The sequence below is a fragment of the Watersipora subatra genome, chromosome 5 (genome assembly GCF_963576615.1).
Source record: "Watersipora subatra chromosome 5, tzWatSuba1.1, whole genome shotgun sequence".
Taxonomy (NCBI): domain Eukaryota; kingdom Metazoa; phylum Bryozoa; class Gymnolaemata; order Cheilostomatida; family Watersiporidae; genus Watersipora; species Watersipora subatra.
In genome coordinates, this window is record NC_088712.1 from 21,731,513 (window position 1) to 21,747,818 (window position 16,306).

General features: G+C 36.6%; 1 protein-coding gene across 1 annotated transcript in view; it reads left to right on the forward strand.

The window, feature by feature from the left end:
* LOC137396562 (cyclin-dependent kinase-like 1) overlaps positions 1–16,306 on the forward strand; it is a 31,486-nt gene that overhangs the window by 3,026 nt on the left and 12,154 nt on the right. The window contains exons 2-6 of the mRNA XM_068082875.1: positions 3,640–3,849; positions 7,773–7,894; positions 8,609–8,681; positions 9,912–10,002; positions 15,167–15,367. Of these exons, the coding sequence (XP_067938976.1) occupies positions 3,682–3,849; positions 7,773–7,894; positions 8,609–8,681; positions 9,912–10,002; positions 15,167–15,367 (655 nt within the window). The 5' untranslated portion in view covers positions 3,640–3,681. The remainder of the gene's footprint in view (positions 1–3,639; positions 3,850–7,772; positions 7,895–8,608; positions 8,682–9,911; positions 10,003–15,166; positions 15,368–16,306) is intronic.

Sequence of the window (16,306 nt, forward strand, 5' to 3'; positions counted from 1 at the left end):
TGCATATCATCCCTTACTTTGAAAACGACAAATATGGCTCTGGTCACCTGTGAATCTACTGATATAACAGTAATAATTTGTTGCCTAAAACTATGTATTAAAGGTTTCATCTTATATCACATATATTTCTTATCAAAATCAAGTAACGATCTCTCGTTAGTACAAAAGGACGCTACTATAGTCATACCTCGACATACAAGCATAATGCATTCAGGGGCTGAGCTCGCATATTAATTCTCTCGTATCTCAAATCAACTTTTCATATATAACTCAACTAAACCTTCACTTTTAGCTGGCATTTTTAAAACTTTCAAAAGAATCTGACACGAAAGATTGAGTGATGCTGTTTTCGTAAGCCTTTCGAATACTTGGCCGCACCATCTTGCATGCTCGTATCTCAAATTCGTTTCTTATCTCAATACAAAGGTTTGCTTGGAATTTTCCTCATGTTTCAAATTTTTTTTATGCTGATTTGTGACAGTATACAATGTGTTGTGTTGATAAATAGATTACCGAATGAGTACTGGCCTCTGTCTCGTAAAGACCTTGACCTCATGGCTGGATTTTCCAGGACCGCCATTGAAGTATCATCAAGATATTTTTACTGTAACATGAATCTTCAGTGATTTGTGACAGCAATATATTTGTGCAGCTATTTGCATGGCCATAATTTGATAACAAGAAATGCTAAAAACAACCAAATAGCTACAAAAATACTTCAAGTTCATGACATAAACTGAACTGTTGCATGAACTTAATTTTAGCATACTTAATCGCTACAACATTATTTGAAATGTTTCATAAAATGTTTCAGGATATCGGCCTATTGCTGGCTGTAGTAGGCCCATATATTTTACAGGTTATAATATCTTTGTCAGGTTGTGTAACCCCTATTGTCATAGTCGTTTCAAAACAATTCTTGGATGCAACTAGCTTGTGTTGGAAAAACATAAAATTGAATCAAGATACAGTCAAACATGGATAACGCGCCCACGGATAGCTCGAACACATGGTTAACTCGAACGGTTTCTTTGGTTCGTTCCCACGTAATGATAAATTGCTATAAATAACTCGAACTCAACACTGTTAACTCGAACTGTTTGTTGCCCAACGACTACCGAAACGGTTGTTATCGCTTTAGAAAATCACTTTATTCCAAGCCATAGAGGTAAACCTCAACTTTTCGTAATTCATAAGCGTCGTTATTACCACCATCGGCAAAATATTTTTGTCAATGACCTTTTTAAAGGTTTGGTGAAATTTGATTTATACCAAACATCCGCTTAGCGATTGCCCTTCGGAAGCAAGGAAAGTGGTATTCCTTAAGAGCAACACTCCGAGGCAGTTCAATTAGAAGTTTTACGAGGTTTTACGGTACATTGTATATCGCTCTATCACTCACACTTTGTGAATGGATACTTATTGAACGTACATGTATTCTGTGTTTAGGTCAAACGATGATTAGTTTTCCGACGTTGATTCCGTGTTGGATCAACATCGGAATGTTGAATGTTTAAAACGTCTTAAAAAATTGTTGTAATTAAATGTATACGTTGTCTTAGCTAAAAAAAAACTATTCATCGTTTGACCTAAACACAGAATACGTGTGTACATTCAATAAGTATCCGTTCAAAAAGCGTGAGTGATATACAATGTACCGTAAAACCTTGTAAAACTTCTAATTGAACTGCCTCGGAGTGTTGCTCTTAACGAATCCCAGGTAAAGTGAGGCAATCTTTGCATAAACTTCAAGAAAAATCGGCACAATTGATCGTGGGTAACTTATTTAATTTGAAACAAGCCATTTGTGCTTTTGATTTATATTATAGTTTGTATATGTACATCTATCTACTAATAAATAAGTAAATACATGGACTTGTGACGGTGCTCTGATAACTTGAACGCTCTGATAATTCGAACACTTTCGCTCGATCCCGTGAAGTTCGAGTTATCCATGTTTGACTGTATCTAGTGTATATCAGCCAATCATAGATGTACCGCTTTTATCTTCGTCGACTTAGACCAACATGTTCGTTTTGAAATGGCGCATTGACAATGCATTTCTGACATGTCACCAATGTGTTGCCGACTCAACACACGCATTTGTCTGTGCGTGCAGCCAGGCCTTGGATTTGTGTTGATTGACCTCATCTACATACCTTTTCTAGACTGTATCATCCATTTATGAGTATTTAAACTGGAATGTTAACTGCACTGATCAACTCGGCTTTCTCTATGCCATGTTGGCTAGAGTGAACTATAGGGTATTGTTAGTCTAGGTATGGGTTGTTAGTTCTGTCAATACGCTTTAGTGATTAGAGTGTTTGAGTTTATAGAAATTGACTTTGAATAGGCTTAACATTTTATTAAGGCCAAAAGCTTAGCCTGTTTGGAGCCATAATATTTCATCTTGAGGTTCTATGTAATCATGCAACATCCAGTTTTTAATACTTACCATTTTTGGTGTACGTGATTATGTCTATAATTCTTTACAGTCTGTCGTATATATATATATATATTCACATATATATATATTCACATATATATTCACGTATATATATATATATATATATATCAAGTATATGTACACCAATCCCTCACTTTTTACGGTCAATCAAACCATTTCCAAAAGTCAAAGAATTAAATCACTTTCCTAAACGGCTGAAATGAGACGTAGTTGAACACAATGTGCTTTTGTTTACACTTTCATGCAACCTCATTCGTCGAAATATTTTCACAAATAAACTTCACGCATTCAATAAAACCATGCCTATTGTCCTTACGCGTCTGTTTTATTGTCATCGTAATGCTGTCACTTTTAATATACTTCACACATTCAATAAAACCTTGTCTATTATCCTTAACGTCTATTTCTTCATAACTGTAAAGCTGTCATTTGAGCACTGGTACGTATCTCAAAATCTACCGTATAAATTCGTTTAATTTTTTAACTTTAGCTCGAAGAAGTGCATATCATCATCTGATGAACAAGAAAGGCCTGTTGGTCACCTGCAATAGTCGAAAAATGCTACAGAAACTGTTCGCCCGATTTGGCAGAAATTATGGGTCACTTGATCAGATTATGACTAGATGATTAGACCAAGTGAAACGATACTGTGAAGTAGGCGAGCATCTATACATGTGATATGTGCTTTCCGGTAGAACCCAAAGGGCTTGTCATAAACTAGAACTACGAAAACGTTTTATATTGAGCCTTTTATTGGCCTTTCATTTCACGTAATAACATCACGTGTCAAAACATTAACCACAATGTTTGAGTACATCATCGAACTAAAGAGATTCCAAACTAGGCCGTTTTCGTGATGGCTGCGATCAACTGTTTGTTTTTGAGCTTTTAAGAGCTTGTAATCACATTTTCACATATTTTGCAACTTCAACACACCAGAGTAAGAGTGAATATGTTGATATCAAATAACTGTAATGTGAATTTTGTTGCAATTCAACCTTTAATGAATATAGTCTAGAATCTATGAATCTAGAATTAATAGCTTTGGGCCAACATTTGCTGTTGATGGATTAAATAGGTGGTCTGCTGAATAGACTACTGTATTACTACTAGTAGCTAGTAGCTAGTACTGCAGCCAACATTTGCTATGATAGCAAGCTGCTGTTTTGCAGTCGTACAAACAGTGAGTTTGATCGAGTGCAAGCAGTCTAGTCATGGAGAAGTACGATAAAATGACGAAGATAGGAGAGGGCTCCTACGGTGTAGTATTCAAGTGCAGGAACAAGGACACAGGACAGATTGTGGCCATTAAAAAGTTTGTGGAGTCCGAAGACGACCCGTTAATCAAAAAGATTGCTATGAGAGAAATTCGCATGCTGAAGGTTAGTTTGTCTTTTTTGTCAAGTCTTGAGACATTTAAAAGAATTAATTACTGTATTATTTAAATATTTATTATGAAGTGATAAACCTTTGAAGATAACATTCATCAGCCAATGTTGCAGCCGTCTAAGACATTGCTCACTGCAGCATAGTTTAATGTAAGGACATTGTTCTATTGCTCCTGTAGATATTAGACTGCTCTGTAATTTGTAGGTGTGTTACGTGTGCACATGCTATAGGTATTAAACAGTCTGTACCCTGGCAATGTTGTATCGTCCTTGTATTAGGCGATTTTGTGATTGATTTGCCGGCGTATATGGCTAATTACTTCAGAATTACATGCCTGATTCACACAAAGTAAATTTATATTTATTGTCTGCAGTCTGTCAACAGGTAAACAAACCTGTTCGAACGTTTTTATCGACATACGATTTGAGGGAATACTGGCACATGAAACCCGAAGATATTCAACATTTCATTTTTTAAGTTTTACAGTACATCACAGTTTTGTAAAGGACAGTATAGGAACTGGCTAACAATTAAATATTAAATGTGAAAAGTAAAAATACAATTATACTATGTCAAACCGGAGAACCGGCGCAGAAAAACATGGTGAACTGATCAAAGGGAAAAGGTGACGTAGCCAATATATATACCCTACAGGATGAAAATATTCGTTGGTCACAAAAATTCGCGATTTCGCGAACAGTCAATCTCGCGAATTATTAAATTCAGTGAATAATTAGTTCTATTTTTAATCACAAGAGAGAATAACTACTGCATCAAATTGAAAACTAGTCGCTAGCCTAGTTTTTAATGTAAATACTAAACGTAATTGAGTTCCAAAACATTTTTAAAATCATTGCCTGAGCTTTGAGCTAACACCATTGGCAATGCATCACATTTATTTACAAAATTATTCGAGGTTGTCACAAGATATGCAGAATGGCGTTATCACGAAAATAGCCGCGAGGCAGAAGTACTAAACGTAGCCGAGTTCCAAAACTTCATCGCCAGGCTTCGAGCTTTATTGCCATTGCGTCAAACTTTACAAAATTATTCAAAGTTTTTACAAGTTATTCGGCATGGCTTTAACATAGCAAAAAAGCTCTCCTAGTCTTTCGACATTAGAATCAACTTCATCAATCTCTAATACTGAAGTCAATGACGATCATGATTCTGATCTGGGCATTAGGGTATGTATGTATTTGATTTGCAGTGCAGAAACGTTTTTCCATAATCAACTGTATTAGTTAATTCTTTTGTTTAAAAACTGATCGCTTTCATCAAATACTTCAGCTATTGTTTTTGTACTTCCTCAACACTCGTTAATATTTTTTCTTTTTTGTGTTTACTGCAGATTGAGAATGAAACAACCTACTCCGATTACGAAAACTAGAGACAAGTAGTAATATTCATCAAGGCAGGATTATTGGCAGAGAGGCAACCAGTCAACCTAGACCCCTTCATCGACAACAACTCCTTGATATAGCTGTAGCAAACATGATTAAATTATATATTTTATTTCATGTATAGATATATTATAATTTATTACAAACTTGAGTGTACAAATAAAATAGTTCAAAAACAAATAAAATTTTAAAAACGATGAATGGAGTAAATATAAACAGTTTAGTCCATATGGCGGTTGTCTGGCAATAAAATTAAACTGGTACTCTTGATATGTGAATACTAGCGTGTAATGGTGCTTTCTGACTAGTTATTTTACTAATAGCAGATCTGTCGCTGTCACTGTCTTGGGTAGGTGTTGAAGGCGATTCTCTCGCTACTACATGGCTGGTAAGGAAGTTATCATCAGAACTCTCCTAGTGGCTTACTATTGCAAAGTTCTGCCGGTTGGCCAAAGATTTGTGCTCATAAAGGCGTTTTTGTTCCTTTTTTAAAAACAGATATATTCTTCTCGTAAGTAGCTGCGGTCACTTCAACCTCAATTTCCAGATCTCCCTAAATAATTGGTGATCTTCTAAGAATGACATCTACCACCCTTGCAATCATTGTTCTTCGGTGTATGATGAAAAATCTCTCTCTCACACTAAAACAAATAATGAAGCAGCAGGGATGAAAAAAAATATGGTAGTATTGCGTTTTACCGAAGAACCAAAGTAAAAATCAACTAATTTAGTAAATGTAAAAACTCATTACTTACCACAAGTTGTTGGCATATCAAAGGCCTCCAAAGCGATGAATATTCGTGAAAACCTCTGGACGCAGCAAAAATTGTTAACCGTAGAATAGCATGATCGCCTTGCAGTTGTAAGCTACATATAAACCGGAACACGCGGTGTGCGCATGCGTAGTAATAACTATTACTAGCCGCAATAGAGTTAACTTTTCCTAGAGAGCGGCAGTTTTCAGCCGCGAATAAATTCATGCGCGGATATGCATGAAAAGACAATTTTCGCGAAATATAACTCCGCGAATAAATTCATCCTGTAGGGTAGACGATGTCAAAACATCGTTTGTTTAAACATGACCCAGTCCCTGTTAGAGTAAGCATATTTTCATTACGACCTTTGAACTTGTTGATAGCCAAGTTGACATGCAGTTGACTCTGCATGTCTGTAAAGAAGGAAAACAATTAAAACCTATTTTTATTTATTTTCCATTTAGTCTTTCGCATAATTTTATAAAGTACTTTTGTATTAATAATATGCCTAATTGCTCTTGATACTTTCTGAAGAGCTATGTTAGATTATCAGGCTAGAGAATATGTTACAGTGTATCGGTATAATAATATTTGCTCCATTATACGATGGTCTCCAAATAGAAGACATCTCATACCTGTCATGTAAAAAAACGAGGACATAGACCATGAAAAATCTTGAAACCTCTAAATGACATAAATGAAACATTTAGCATCTATGGTAAAGTAAAGCCATGGTCACACGGGCACCGAACCGAACTAAATGACGCAAAACGACGTCGTTTTCAGCTCTAAAAAGTTCGGCTGAGGACATTTCTGGCCGAAACGAACTATTTCGGTACTGCTCGAAATTTCGTGCTGAACCCTTGCTCTTATTGGCTGGTTAAAATTCTAGAATTCTAGCGAGCACGCGTCACATTTCTTCTTACGTGCGTGTGAGTAAAGTTAAAAAAGAAATGGGACGATACTTTTATTTCGTTAAATAAACAACATGAAGCAATTTACGACAAGGTTCACCCGGACTTGTGATTGGGTTGCATAAATGTAAGATGTTGCACTTAAGTTTTGCGTAAATGTAAGGGAATGGTTGTGATTTTCTTTCGTGTAGAATATAAGTAATGTGTCATATTCATCCTGATGAAGTATCGTTGACTGATTTATTTATGTAAAACCACAGTACTATGATAAAGACTGTTTTTGTTTGTTATGTACTCAGCATAGAAAAACATTCATATGTTAATAAAAAAAATATAATTATGTTGATGGGAAGGGTTAGCAAAATATTTGTATCGAGTGATTTATTTTGAGCAGCCGAACGATCTTCTGATAAATCTGCTGTGTAATTATAATTTATAATTGTTCCTCAAAGTTTTTTTGTTTACAATAGAAATATTTAACTCAAATACATAACAACTACTAATGAAACCGTGTCCTGTCTCTATACGTATGGTATCTAGGAAGCGAAGTTCCTTCGGTGGCCGTGTGACATGTGCCACGAACCGAACCAGCCTCCGAACCGATCCTACGTCGGTTCGGTGCTCGTGTGACCACGCCTTAAGAGGATGCAAAGAATTGCAAAGATCTATAATATTTTGTTACTAGGTTTCAGGTTAGCCTTTCTTCTTTGCTATATTTGCCGATTATTTACTACAGTTGGAAGTGGTTTAGGTAAAAATAGTGTTGAGGCTAACATATTAGAGGTCATTGTGTTTATTCTTATGGTATTCATATCATTGGTAGCTCTGATTCTTTATTTTCCAGCAATTGAAACACCAGAATTTGGTCAACCTCATAGAAGTGTTCAAGAGAAAGAAGAGACTACATCTTGTATTTGAATACGTCGATCACACCGTGCTCAATGAGCTAGACAGGAACCCGAGCGGGTGAGGACTTGACGATCTCTCACTTTCTCCCTGTAATCTTAGCTATAATAAGAAGTTTTTCCATTCGAAGCCACGCTAAGAACATTGGGAAAAATGCTTGTCTCGTATGGGAATTGAGTTTGGATACTTGGATATGGAATTAATTAATTATGCAAATATTAGCTACTCATTACGATCTTTCATGGCGCCCGGTACTGCCAAGCGTCCTAGTATCCAATGAGTTTCAATTTTTTCCTTCAGTGAGTGCTCTTGTTTGTGTTCCATGAACTCTCTCTTTTTCTTGTTCCATACGATGCTTCTACCGTATCTACAAAATTATTTTGGTTCGATGAGCTTTTTTGGTATTGTGTGGTATCCATTTTCGTCCTCTGCAGTGAGTTCTTTTGACCATGCTCTATAATATTTTGTTTTTAGGCAACAATTTCATCTGCTTAGGCTCAATGAGCTCCCCACTTTGTCTAATGACTAAAATTGTTTCATATGATGACAAGAAATGACTTTTTTGACTATTCATTTATTTTCCTAAGTGGTTTGAAACTGGATAATGCTGGTTCCCGAAATGTTTAACTAGGTGGATTCTTTACTTTGGCTAATTCCTTGGATAGCCTTGCTAATTGCTATTGCGGTTGACACTAGAGAGAGGTTTCGCAGCTAGTTCTACAGCCTACCTGACCTCTCAACAATATCTAATATCTGTGGTTAATTTTTTTGCAGGGTGCCAGAAGCGTTGACTAAGACTATTATATGGCAGACGTTACAAGCAGTAAATTTCTGCCACCAGCACAATGTAAGTTTCTGATGTGTCTACTCCCTTTTCCTTGACTATCTCTGGCTGTTTACCATTGTGGAGTTTCTACCTTGGTAGTATCTACTCCCTCTTGACTATCTCTGACTGTTTACTATAGTGGAGTCTCTACTCTGTTAATATCTACTCCCTCTTTCATGACTATCTCTGACTGTTCAATATAGTGGAGTCTCTACCTTGTTATTCTTCACTCACATTATTAGTTTTCCCCACCGGACTCTGCACTCATTTACTCGTAGACTCATTTTCCATCCTCCCTTTTTATCCAAATCATATGTGGTTGCTAACCATAGAGGATATTTTGCTTTGGTTGTCTCCACTGCCAAAATTGTTTCATCCACTAGTTCACTGTAAGCACCCGACTCTGGGCAGTATTTACTCATTCCACCTCAATCTTTGAGCAGCATATTTCTCTTCCCAGTAGTTCTCTAGTAGTTCCATTCACATTTTTTGAGCTTTCAAGTGTGATCAGTTGGTTTTCCAATGCAGTCACGCCCCTGTTCGTGAGTGACACAATGTAAACACAGATTGCCCTTACACCTGAAGTAATTTCTGACAGTTGATGTTAAAAGTTTGTGTGTCAAAGTGAAAAGGAAAACAAGTTGCAAGAAAGCATGAAGTTTGCACAAAACATTAAAAGAAATTAAAATTACATTAAAAGAAACATACAAGTTGTTTGTATACACCATATCCTGTGTATGTCAGAGTAGGCTATCAGTGTCTCAATCAGTGCCTCTACTTCAGAGACTGTGTATAGCTGAGTCTACACTTACATTTATGTTTCTCTTGAGTGAGTTAATAATAAGTGGTTTTTATTTAGTATTTAAAACTAATTTTGTTTTTCAACATGTAACTCTGTGAGTTTTTTTTTTCACGGTTTATACATTTACATTCTTTTTCTCATGCTATTTGTAATTATCTACAGTTTTTATGAAGGAGTTTTCATAAGTTTTCCTCTGGTGAAACGGATTAAATAAATTACTGCGTATTCTTATGGGAATATCGGTTTCAACATAATTGTTTTAACATACAAAGCAAGTCCTAGAACAAACTAACTTTGTATGTAGAGGTGTGATTTCTTTTGTGAATTCTCTCTCGGACTGTTTCACTTCTAGGAACTCAAAAAAGTTGCTTCATTTGCTTTACTGAAGCTGCATGTTTTTACCTTTTTTGTGCACTACACTTAATGTTATGCTATATTTCTTGTTTTAGTGCATTCACCGAGATGTGAAACCAGAAAATATACTTATAACCAAGTCAGGCAAAGTCAAGTTATGCGATTTCGGATTTGCACGGCTTTTAAGTAAGTTGGATAGATTGTGTATTTCTAGCTGTCTCGTGTTTCAGCCGGTGCACTTACCACCGGCTGCCTTTGTTTGCTACCGAGTTTGTTGCACTAAAGAGGTGTATTATAGCACATTCCTAATACTATTAGATCAACTCACAAGCCTTTTACAGCAGCTCTTATTCTGGCGGAATCGCTTATGAAACATGAGAAGTTGTTTTCATTGCACACAAATGCTGTTGGTAATACGCATTATTTCCATTCTTTCTCACGGTCTAATCTAAAATTATATGATATTGTCATTATTCAAACATTTGATTTCGTACACTATATTAGTACATTTTATTGATATATCATTATTTTTATAGTCTAGATAATCAATTAAACAGACATCCTTTGTAATAGCAAAGTCTGCACTTGAAATATGCCTTGTCTCAATATCTTGTCTCACTCAATACTTGTCTCAATATCTTGTTGTTTTCGCCGGGTTTGTTCTCTACAAATGTTTACGTCGAAAGTTACTTGGAAACAATTATCCATTTTAGGCCTTTCACTAATATTTATAATTATATAAAATGCCAAATTCAAATCCTTAATATCTAGCTCATGAAAACTCTAACATTTGCTCATTCATTAGAATATTTGGAATGAAGGTTTAATATTGCGATACCACTATGTGAATACACACAACTATTCGGATATGTTAGTGAGCACTTGTTAGCACTTGTCAGAGCGTTAGTCTGCCATGCTGAAAACTGGAGAGACGCTTTATGACACGATAGTTCTTCTTTCCCCGTCAATCATGGCTTTGGGCAGACATTATTATTGTATCATGTTATCATCATCATATCATGTATCAAGACCTACAATGCTGACCTATTGAAAGGTGTATTAGTAAGATGGCAACTACTTGAGTATTATATAGTATGTTGCTAAGTGAGGCTGAAAACATGGCATGAAAACTTGTTGATATCGGTAGTCAACAATGCATAATTTGTAGTGTATGCGAGTTCTATCTGGGCAGGAGCAGAAGATAGCCTATAGTGTTATAGGGATATCTGATTAAAAACATGGCCAAAGATAGAGAGATTTTGTTTGAATAAACTGCTTTTACAGCTAAGCATCCACACCTGACAACTCTTGGCAGATGTTTGACTTGTGATATCTCTCTATATCTGACACAGAACAGTCTGTTCAAATAATTCTTGAAACTTGGTGGCTTAACCTATGCAGAGTGTTTGAATGAGTCAGCAGATAGATAACATGCACTGGTTGTAAGCACCTGCAGCTCAGTGTCAACCAGGCTCAGCTTCTATTCTCAAAGTAATAGTCCATTAGGGCCTCTACTTCAAGGAATAACAACGAAACCGACGAATGACGCAGGCTGCAACTTATGTTTGTGTTAGAATTGCATTGAGCTGTCCCCGATTTCACCCACATTTTTCTACACAATTCCAATCGTTCATTCGTATTTTCTATTCATCGCTGTGAATAGTTGATTGTTGGTGTATAATTGCCTTAAACTTAGTTGTATTGGCTAATTGCGCTCGATTGTTATGAGTAAATGAGCTGTGATCGCGTTAGCTCAGTCACAACTGAATAATCCATAATGGGTCGCCTCATAAATCGACCTGGGCGTCAAAGGGCACCAGCTGGCAGTGTCCTCTCATGCAAATAATCAACAGCGTTCATCCGCAATGCTCCAGATTGTCTTTCTTCCATTTTTTTGTGCTGTGGTGTCTTGTTTAGAACTATCTAGTGTCTTTGCAAGCAGATACGTCATCATTATGACACAGTTTAGTCTTAAACCATAACTGCCACGTACAACTTTTATCGTATTTACTAGGTAAATCAGACACGCTGATTCCGATTTTGTACTCAAAATAAAGATTGGTCCACTAACCTTCAGAGTGATGAAGGCTTTTTACAGCGTTTTAATATCGGTCTCGAAAACAACACGATTGGCACAACAAGCTCCGCCCATAAATATGTGACGTACGCTAGCTTTTTAGGAACAGAAATTGGAGACATTTAGTCCGATTTAGAATGATAGAGATGAGTGTTTTAAAACAAATTATTATCTAAACTGAGCCTTGAAAAGAATCTGTTTTTTTCTGAAAGGTAGGTAAGCTATTTGCCTTGCATATTTAAAAATGAATTGAAAAAGTATAATAAGAACGCTAGATTGGGATAAAATCGCGCTTTTTTGAGCTCATTTTTATCGGTGTTCAGCCTATTAACCATCCTGTAGCAAGCTACGAGCAATTTTGAATAGTTTATCTACCTTTCATAAAAGACTGAGATTATTTTGAAGGCTGAATTTAAATAATAATGGGTTTTAAGACACCCATCTCTATCATTCTAAATTGGACTAAACATCCCTAATTTCCATTCCTAAAAAGGTAGGCTACGTCACATATTCATGGGTGGAGCTTGTGCCGATTGTGTTGTTTTCGAGACGGATGTTGAAACGCTTTATCAAAAAATTCATGACTTTGAAAGTTGGTTGAACAATCCTTATTTTGAGTACAAAATCGGAATCAGCGTGTCTGATTTACCTAGTAAATACGATAAAAGTTGTACGTGGCAGTTATGGTTTAACATACAAGCTATAGAACAGGGCATATTTCTGGAATTATGGGTAAATTTATGAAATTGGTCTGAGCACCTAGCTTTTAGTTATCTTGTATGAAGATAATCCTTATCTAATAATAAGCCTTCATGAGACAAAGATGCACTAAATATTTTGTTGATTGATGTTAGGGCCTCTTCCTGTTTCCTATGCAACCTGCTATTTTAAAATATCTTGAAGGTTGACTTGCAATAAAATTCACATTGCAGTTATTTGGTATCAAAAAATTTACCATGTCTTACTCTGCTGTGTTGTAGGTGCAAAATATGTGGAAATGTGATTACAAGCTCTTAAAAGCTCAAAAACGAACAGTTAGTCGCAGCCGTCACAAACCACCGTAGATTAGAATCTCTTCCCAAAACGGCTCAAATGGGGTGTAATTGAACAAGATGGCTTCTGTTTACACTTTCATGCAACCTCATTCGTTGAAATATTTTCACAAATATATTTCACGCATTCAATAAAACCATATCTATTGTCCTTACGCGTCTATCTCACCATCATTGTAACGCTATCACTTTGAGCACTGTTATCTTAAAACCTGCCGTGAAAACTCGTTTAATTATTTTACCCTAGCTCGAAGGCGTGCATATCATTCTCTGGTAAACATGACGAGCCTGTTGGTCACCTGTGATAGTCGAAAATTGTTTCAGAAAGTATTCGCGCTGTTTGGCAGGAAGTATGGGTCACAGGATCAGATTACGACTAGATCATTAGATCAAGCCGACACAAAACTGTAAAGTAGCGAGCATCTATATTTGATACAGGCTCTTCGGTAAAACCTGAAGTGTTTGTCTAGTGCTATGTTTGTCTAGTGCTATGAGAAGTTTTATATTGAGCATTTTATAGGCCTTTCAATTCACGTGATAACATCACATGTCAAAACAATAGTAAATAAGTCAAAGAAAGTAAATACCGTAAGTCCTTATGCTCAAGCCGCGCGGCTTGAGCTCAAAACCAGATGACTCACGAAAGAAAAAATAATTCCCCAACAAGCCGCGTATGCCCACAGACCGCGGCTAAAGACTGAGGTTTTGTCGTCCTTGACCCCTTCAGGAGCGAGAGTGTTGAGAAGAGTCTCGCTATACCCCCATCCTCTTGAATAAGAAAACAGGTTACATCAGTACGCATGAAAATAATTTTCTTTTACTTCCATGTTCTTTTACTTAGAAATTAAAATTCCTAAACCCTTGCATCAATAACTTATTTGCCATGTCTCAGCTATATTTTTATTACACTGTTAGAGGCTTCACGTTTATGGAAAGAAATGGTTTTAATGACCTATGACTGTGGTGAGTTAAACATTAGGGATAAGTTCTTCGTTAGTCTAACGAATTCCATAAACATGACCTTGAAAATAAACGAATAGCTTGCCAAAATCCCGTACATAAAAGTGTATCATGGCTGCGATTCTATGGTTATAGAGCGGAGCTGAGCAGAGACCGCATTTATCGAGAAACCGCCCCAAGCCTCACGTGAGTTTTAAAAACTTGGCTTTAGCCGCGGCCTTTGACTTTGAACCAGAAGCCGCGCCCAACGACAAGCCGCGCGGCTTGAGCATAAGGACTTACGGTAGTCAGAGAAATAAATTAATTCCAATATACGGCGGTTCCGTGATGGTCATGATTAACTGTTCATTTTTGAGCTTTTAAGAGCTTGTAATCACATTCCCACATATTTTGCACTTATAACACAGCAGAGTAAGACATGGTGAATCTTTTGATACCAAATAACTGTAATGTGAATTTTGTTGCAAGTATACCTTTAAAATGCTCTGTATGCCTCCATCACTAATGCATCAACAAGGGGATTACTCTATTAATTCTGAGGATGACCTGCAGCGGGTCCAATAAAACCATTCATTTGTCATACATATAAATATCAGTGTTTATCTGTCATTCATGTGTCCACTTATAGCGATGCAGTTATAGAGACAAACAATCCGCTTCATATTGGATTTGAACTTGGAACCTTCAGTTTTACAGACAGACGTAGTACACATCCATTACAGTATGATTCATGCTTAATGCTTCAGCTAGCGCTGAGCGTGAAAACTCACGAAAAAAAATAATACATCCCCATGCGTGAAGCACAATGCTTAAACCCACATGGTCAGCAAGGCTATTGTAATCAGTAAAGATATGTAGTAGGCAATACAGCCAGTTCAGTATGAATTACACAGAAATTTACACAAAAATAAGCACAATAGGCCTACATAGAAATAAACAAACACCTTCATTTAAATGTTAGAATAGTAAATGTTGTATATGTTGACTGATAATACATTTTCTAGGCAGAACTTTTTTATTTTACCTAATTTTTTTTATTATAGACCAACGTTTTGAAACAGCGAGTCTCAAATGACACACTTCTTTGGTGTGTGTAGCCAATCCCTCACTCCACTAGGGTACCCTTCTTTGGTGTGTAGCCAATCCCTCACTCCACTAGGGTACCCCTCAAGCATACTCCAAGTCACAAATGTCTATAATAGCTAGACAAACCGGTCAGGTCTGTGTTCCATTTGGGATAAAATCAATTTATCTCTTGTAGCTGGACCTGATGATGACTACACAGATTATGTTGCGACTAGGTGGTACCGCAGCCCTGAACTGTTGGTTGGAGATACTCAGTACGGCCCTCCTGTAGACATATGGGCTATAGGTTGCGTTTTCTATGAGCTCATGACTGGCCAGCCTCTTTGGCCAGGCAGGTCAGACGTGGACCAACTCTACCTTATACGGAAAACCTTAGGTTGGTCTTGCCCTACATTGTCAGATTTGCCAGTACTTCTGTCTCACAATGACTTCTTTTCCTTTTCAATGATCAGAGCTTTGAAAAGGAGTTGATGTTAACATATAGTTTATCTATACTGAGGTTCACTGATGTTATATACAGTTTATCTATACTGAGGTTCACTGATGTTAACCGATAGTTTATATATACAGGAGGTCCCTTGATGTTAACATATAGCTTATATATACATTGTAGCGGGATTCACTGATGTTATCATATAGTTTTTATATACAGAGGTCCACTGGTATTAGCAGATAGTTTATACGTATATATATACTGGGGATTTACTGATGTTAACATATAGTTTATATATACTGGTGATTTACTGATGTTAACATATAGTATATATATATACACTGGAGATTCACTGATGTTAACATTTAGTTTATATGTACTGGAGGTTCACGGATGATAAAGTTAATGATAAGATATAAGATGATAAGATATAGTTAATAGAGGTGGAACGAGACACGAGACGTCTCGAGTATCGACTCGTATCGGTCTCGTCTCGACTTAACTATTGCCAAACTCGAGACAGGAAATAGAACTTAAGCGCATACGCACGGATGTTGAAACATGGCTTCTCGCGGTAACAGCAACTCCATTATATTGTAATGGATTGCAGGCAACTGCCTTCAAAGTTAGACTCGGTCCGTTACTACCTGTTGCTATTGATTATGTTGGCCCCCGAGTCTAATCATATAGTCAGGACAACGGCTCTGTTAATATATTGCAGTTCGGTTCTGTATCCTTAAAACAGATACCGGGTCGTATCCAATTACCCTCCGCATAATCCGATTTAATAAATAAGACTATTGCGGGTAAAATGTCTGTATTTTATCGTGCCCTTCATAAAATTTGGGCCTCTTTTCTATACTACCAATTGCTAGTAAAACT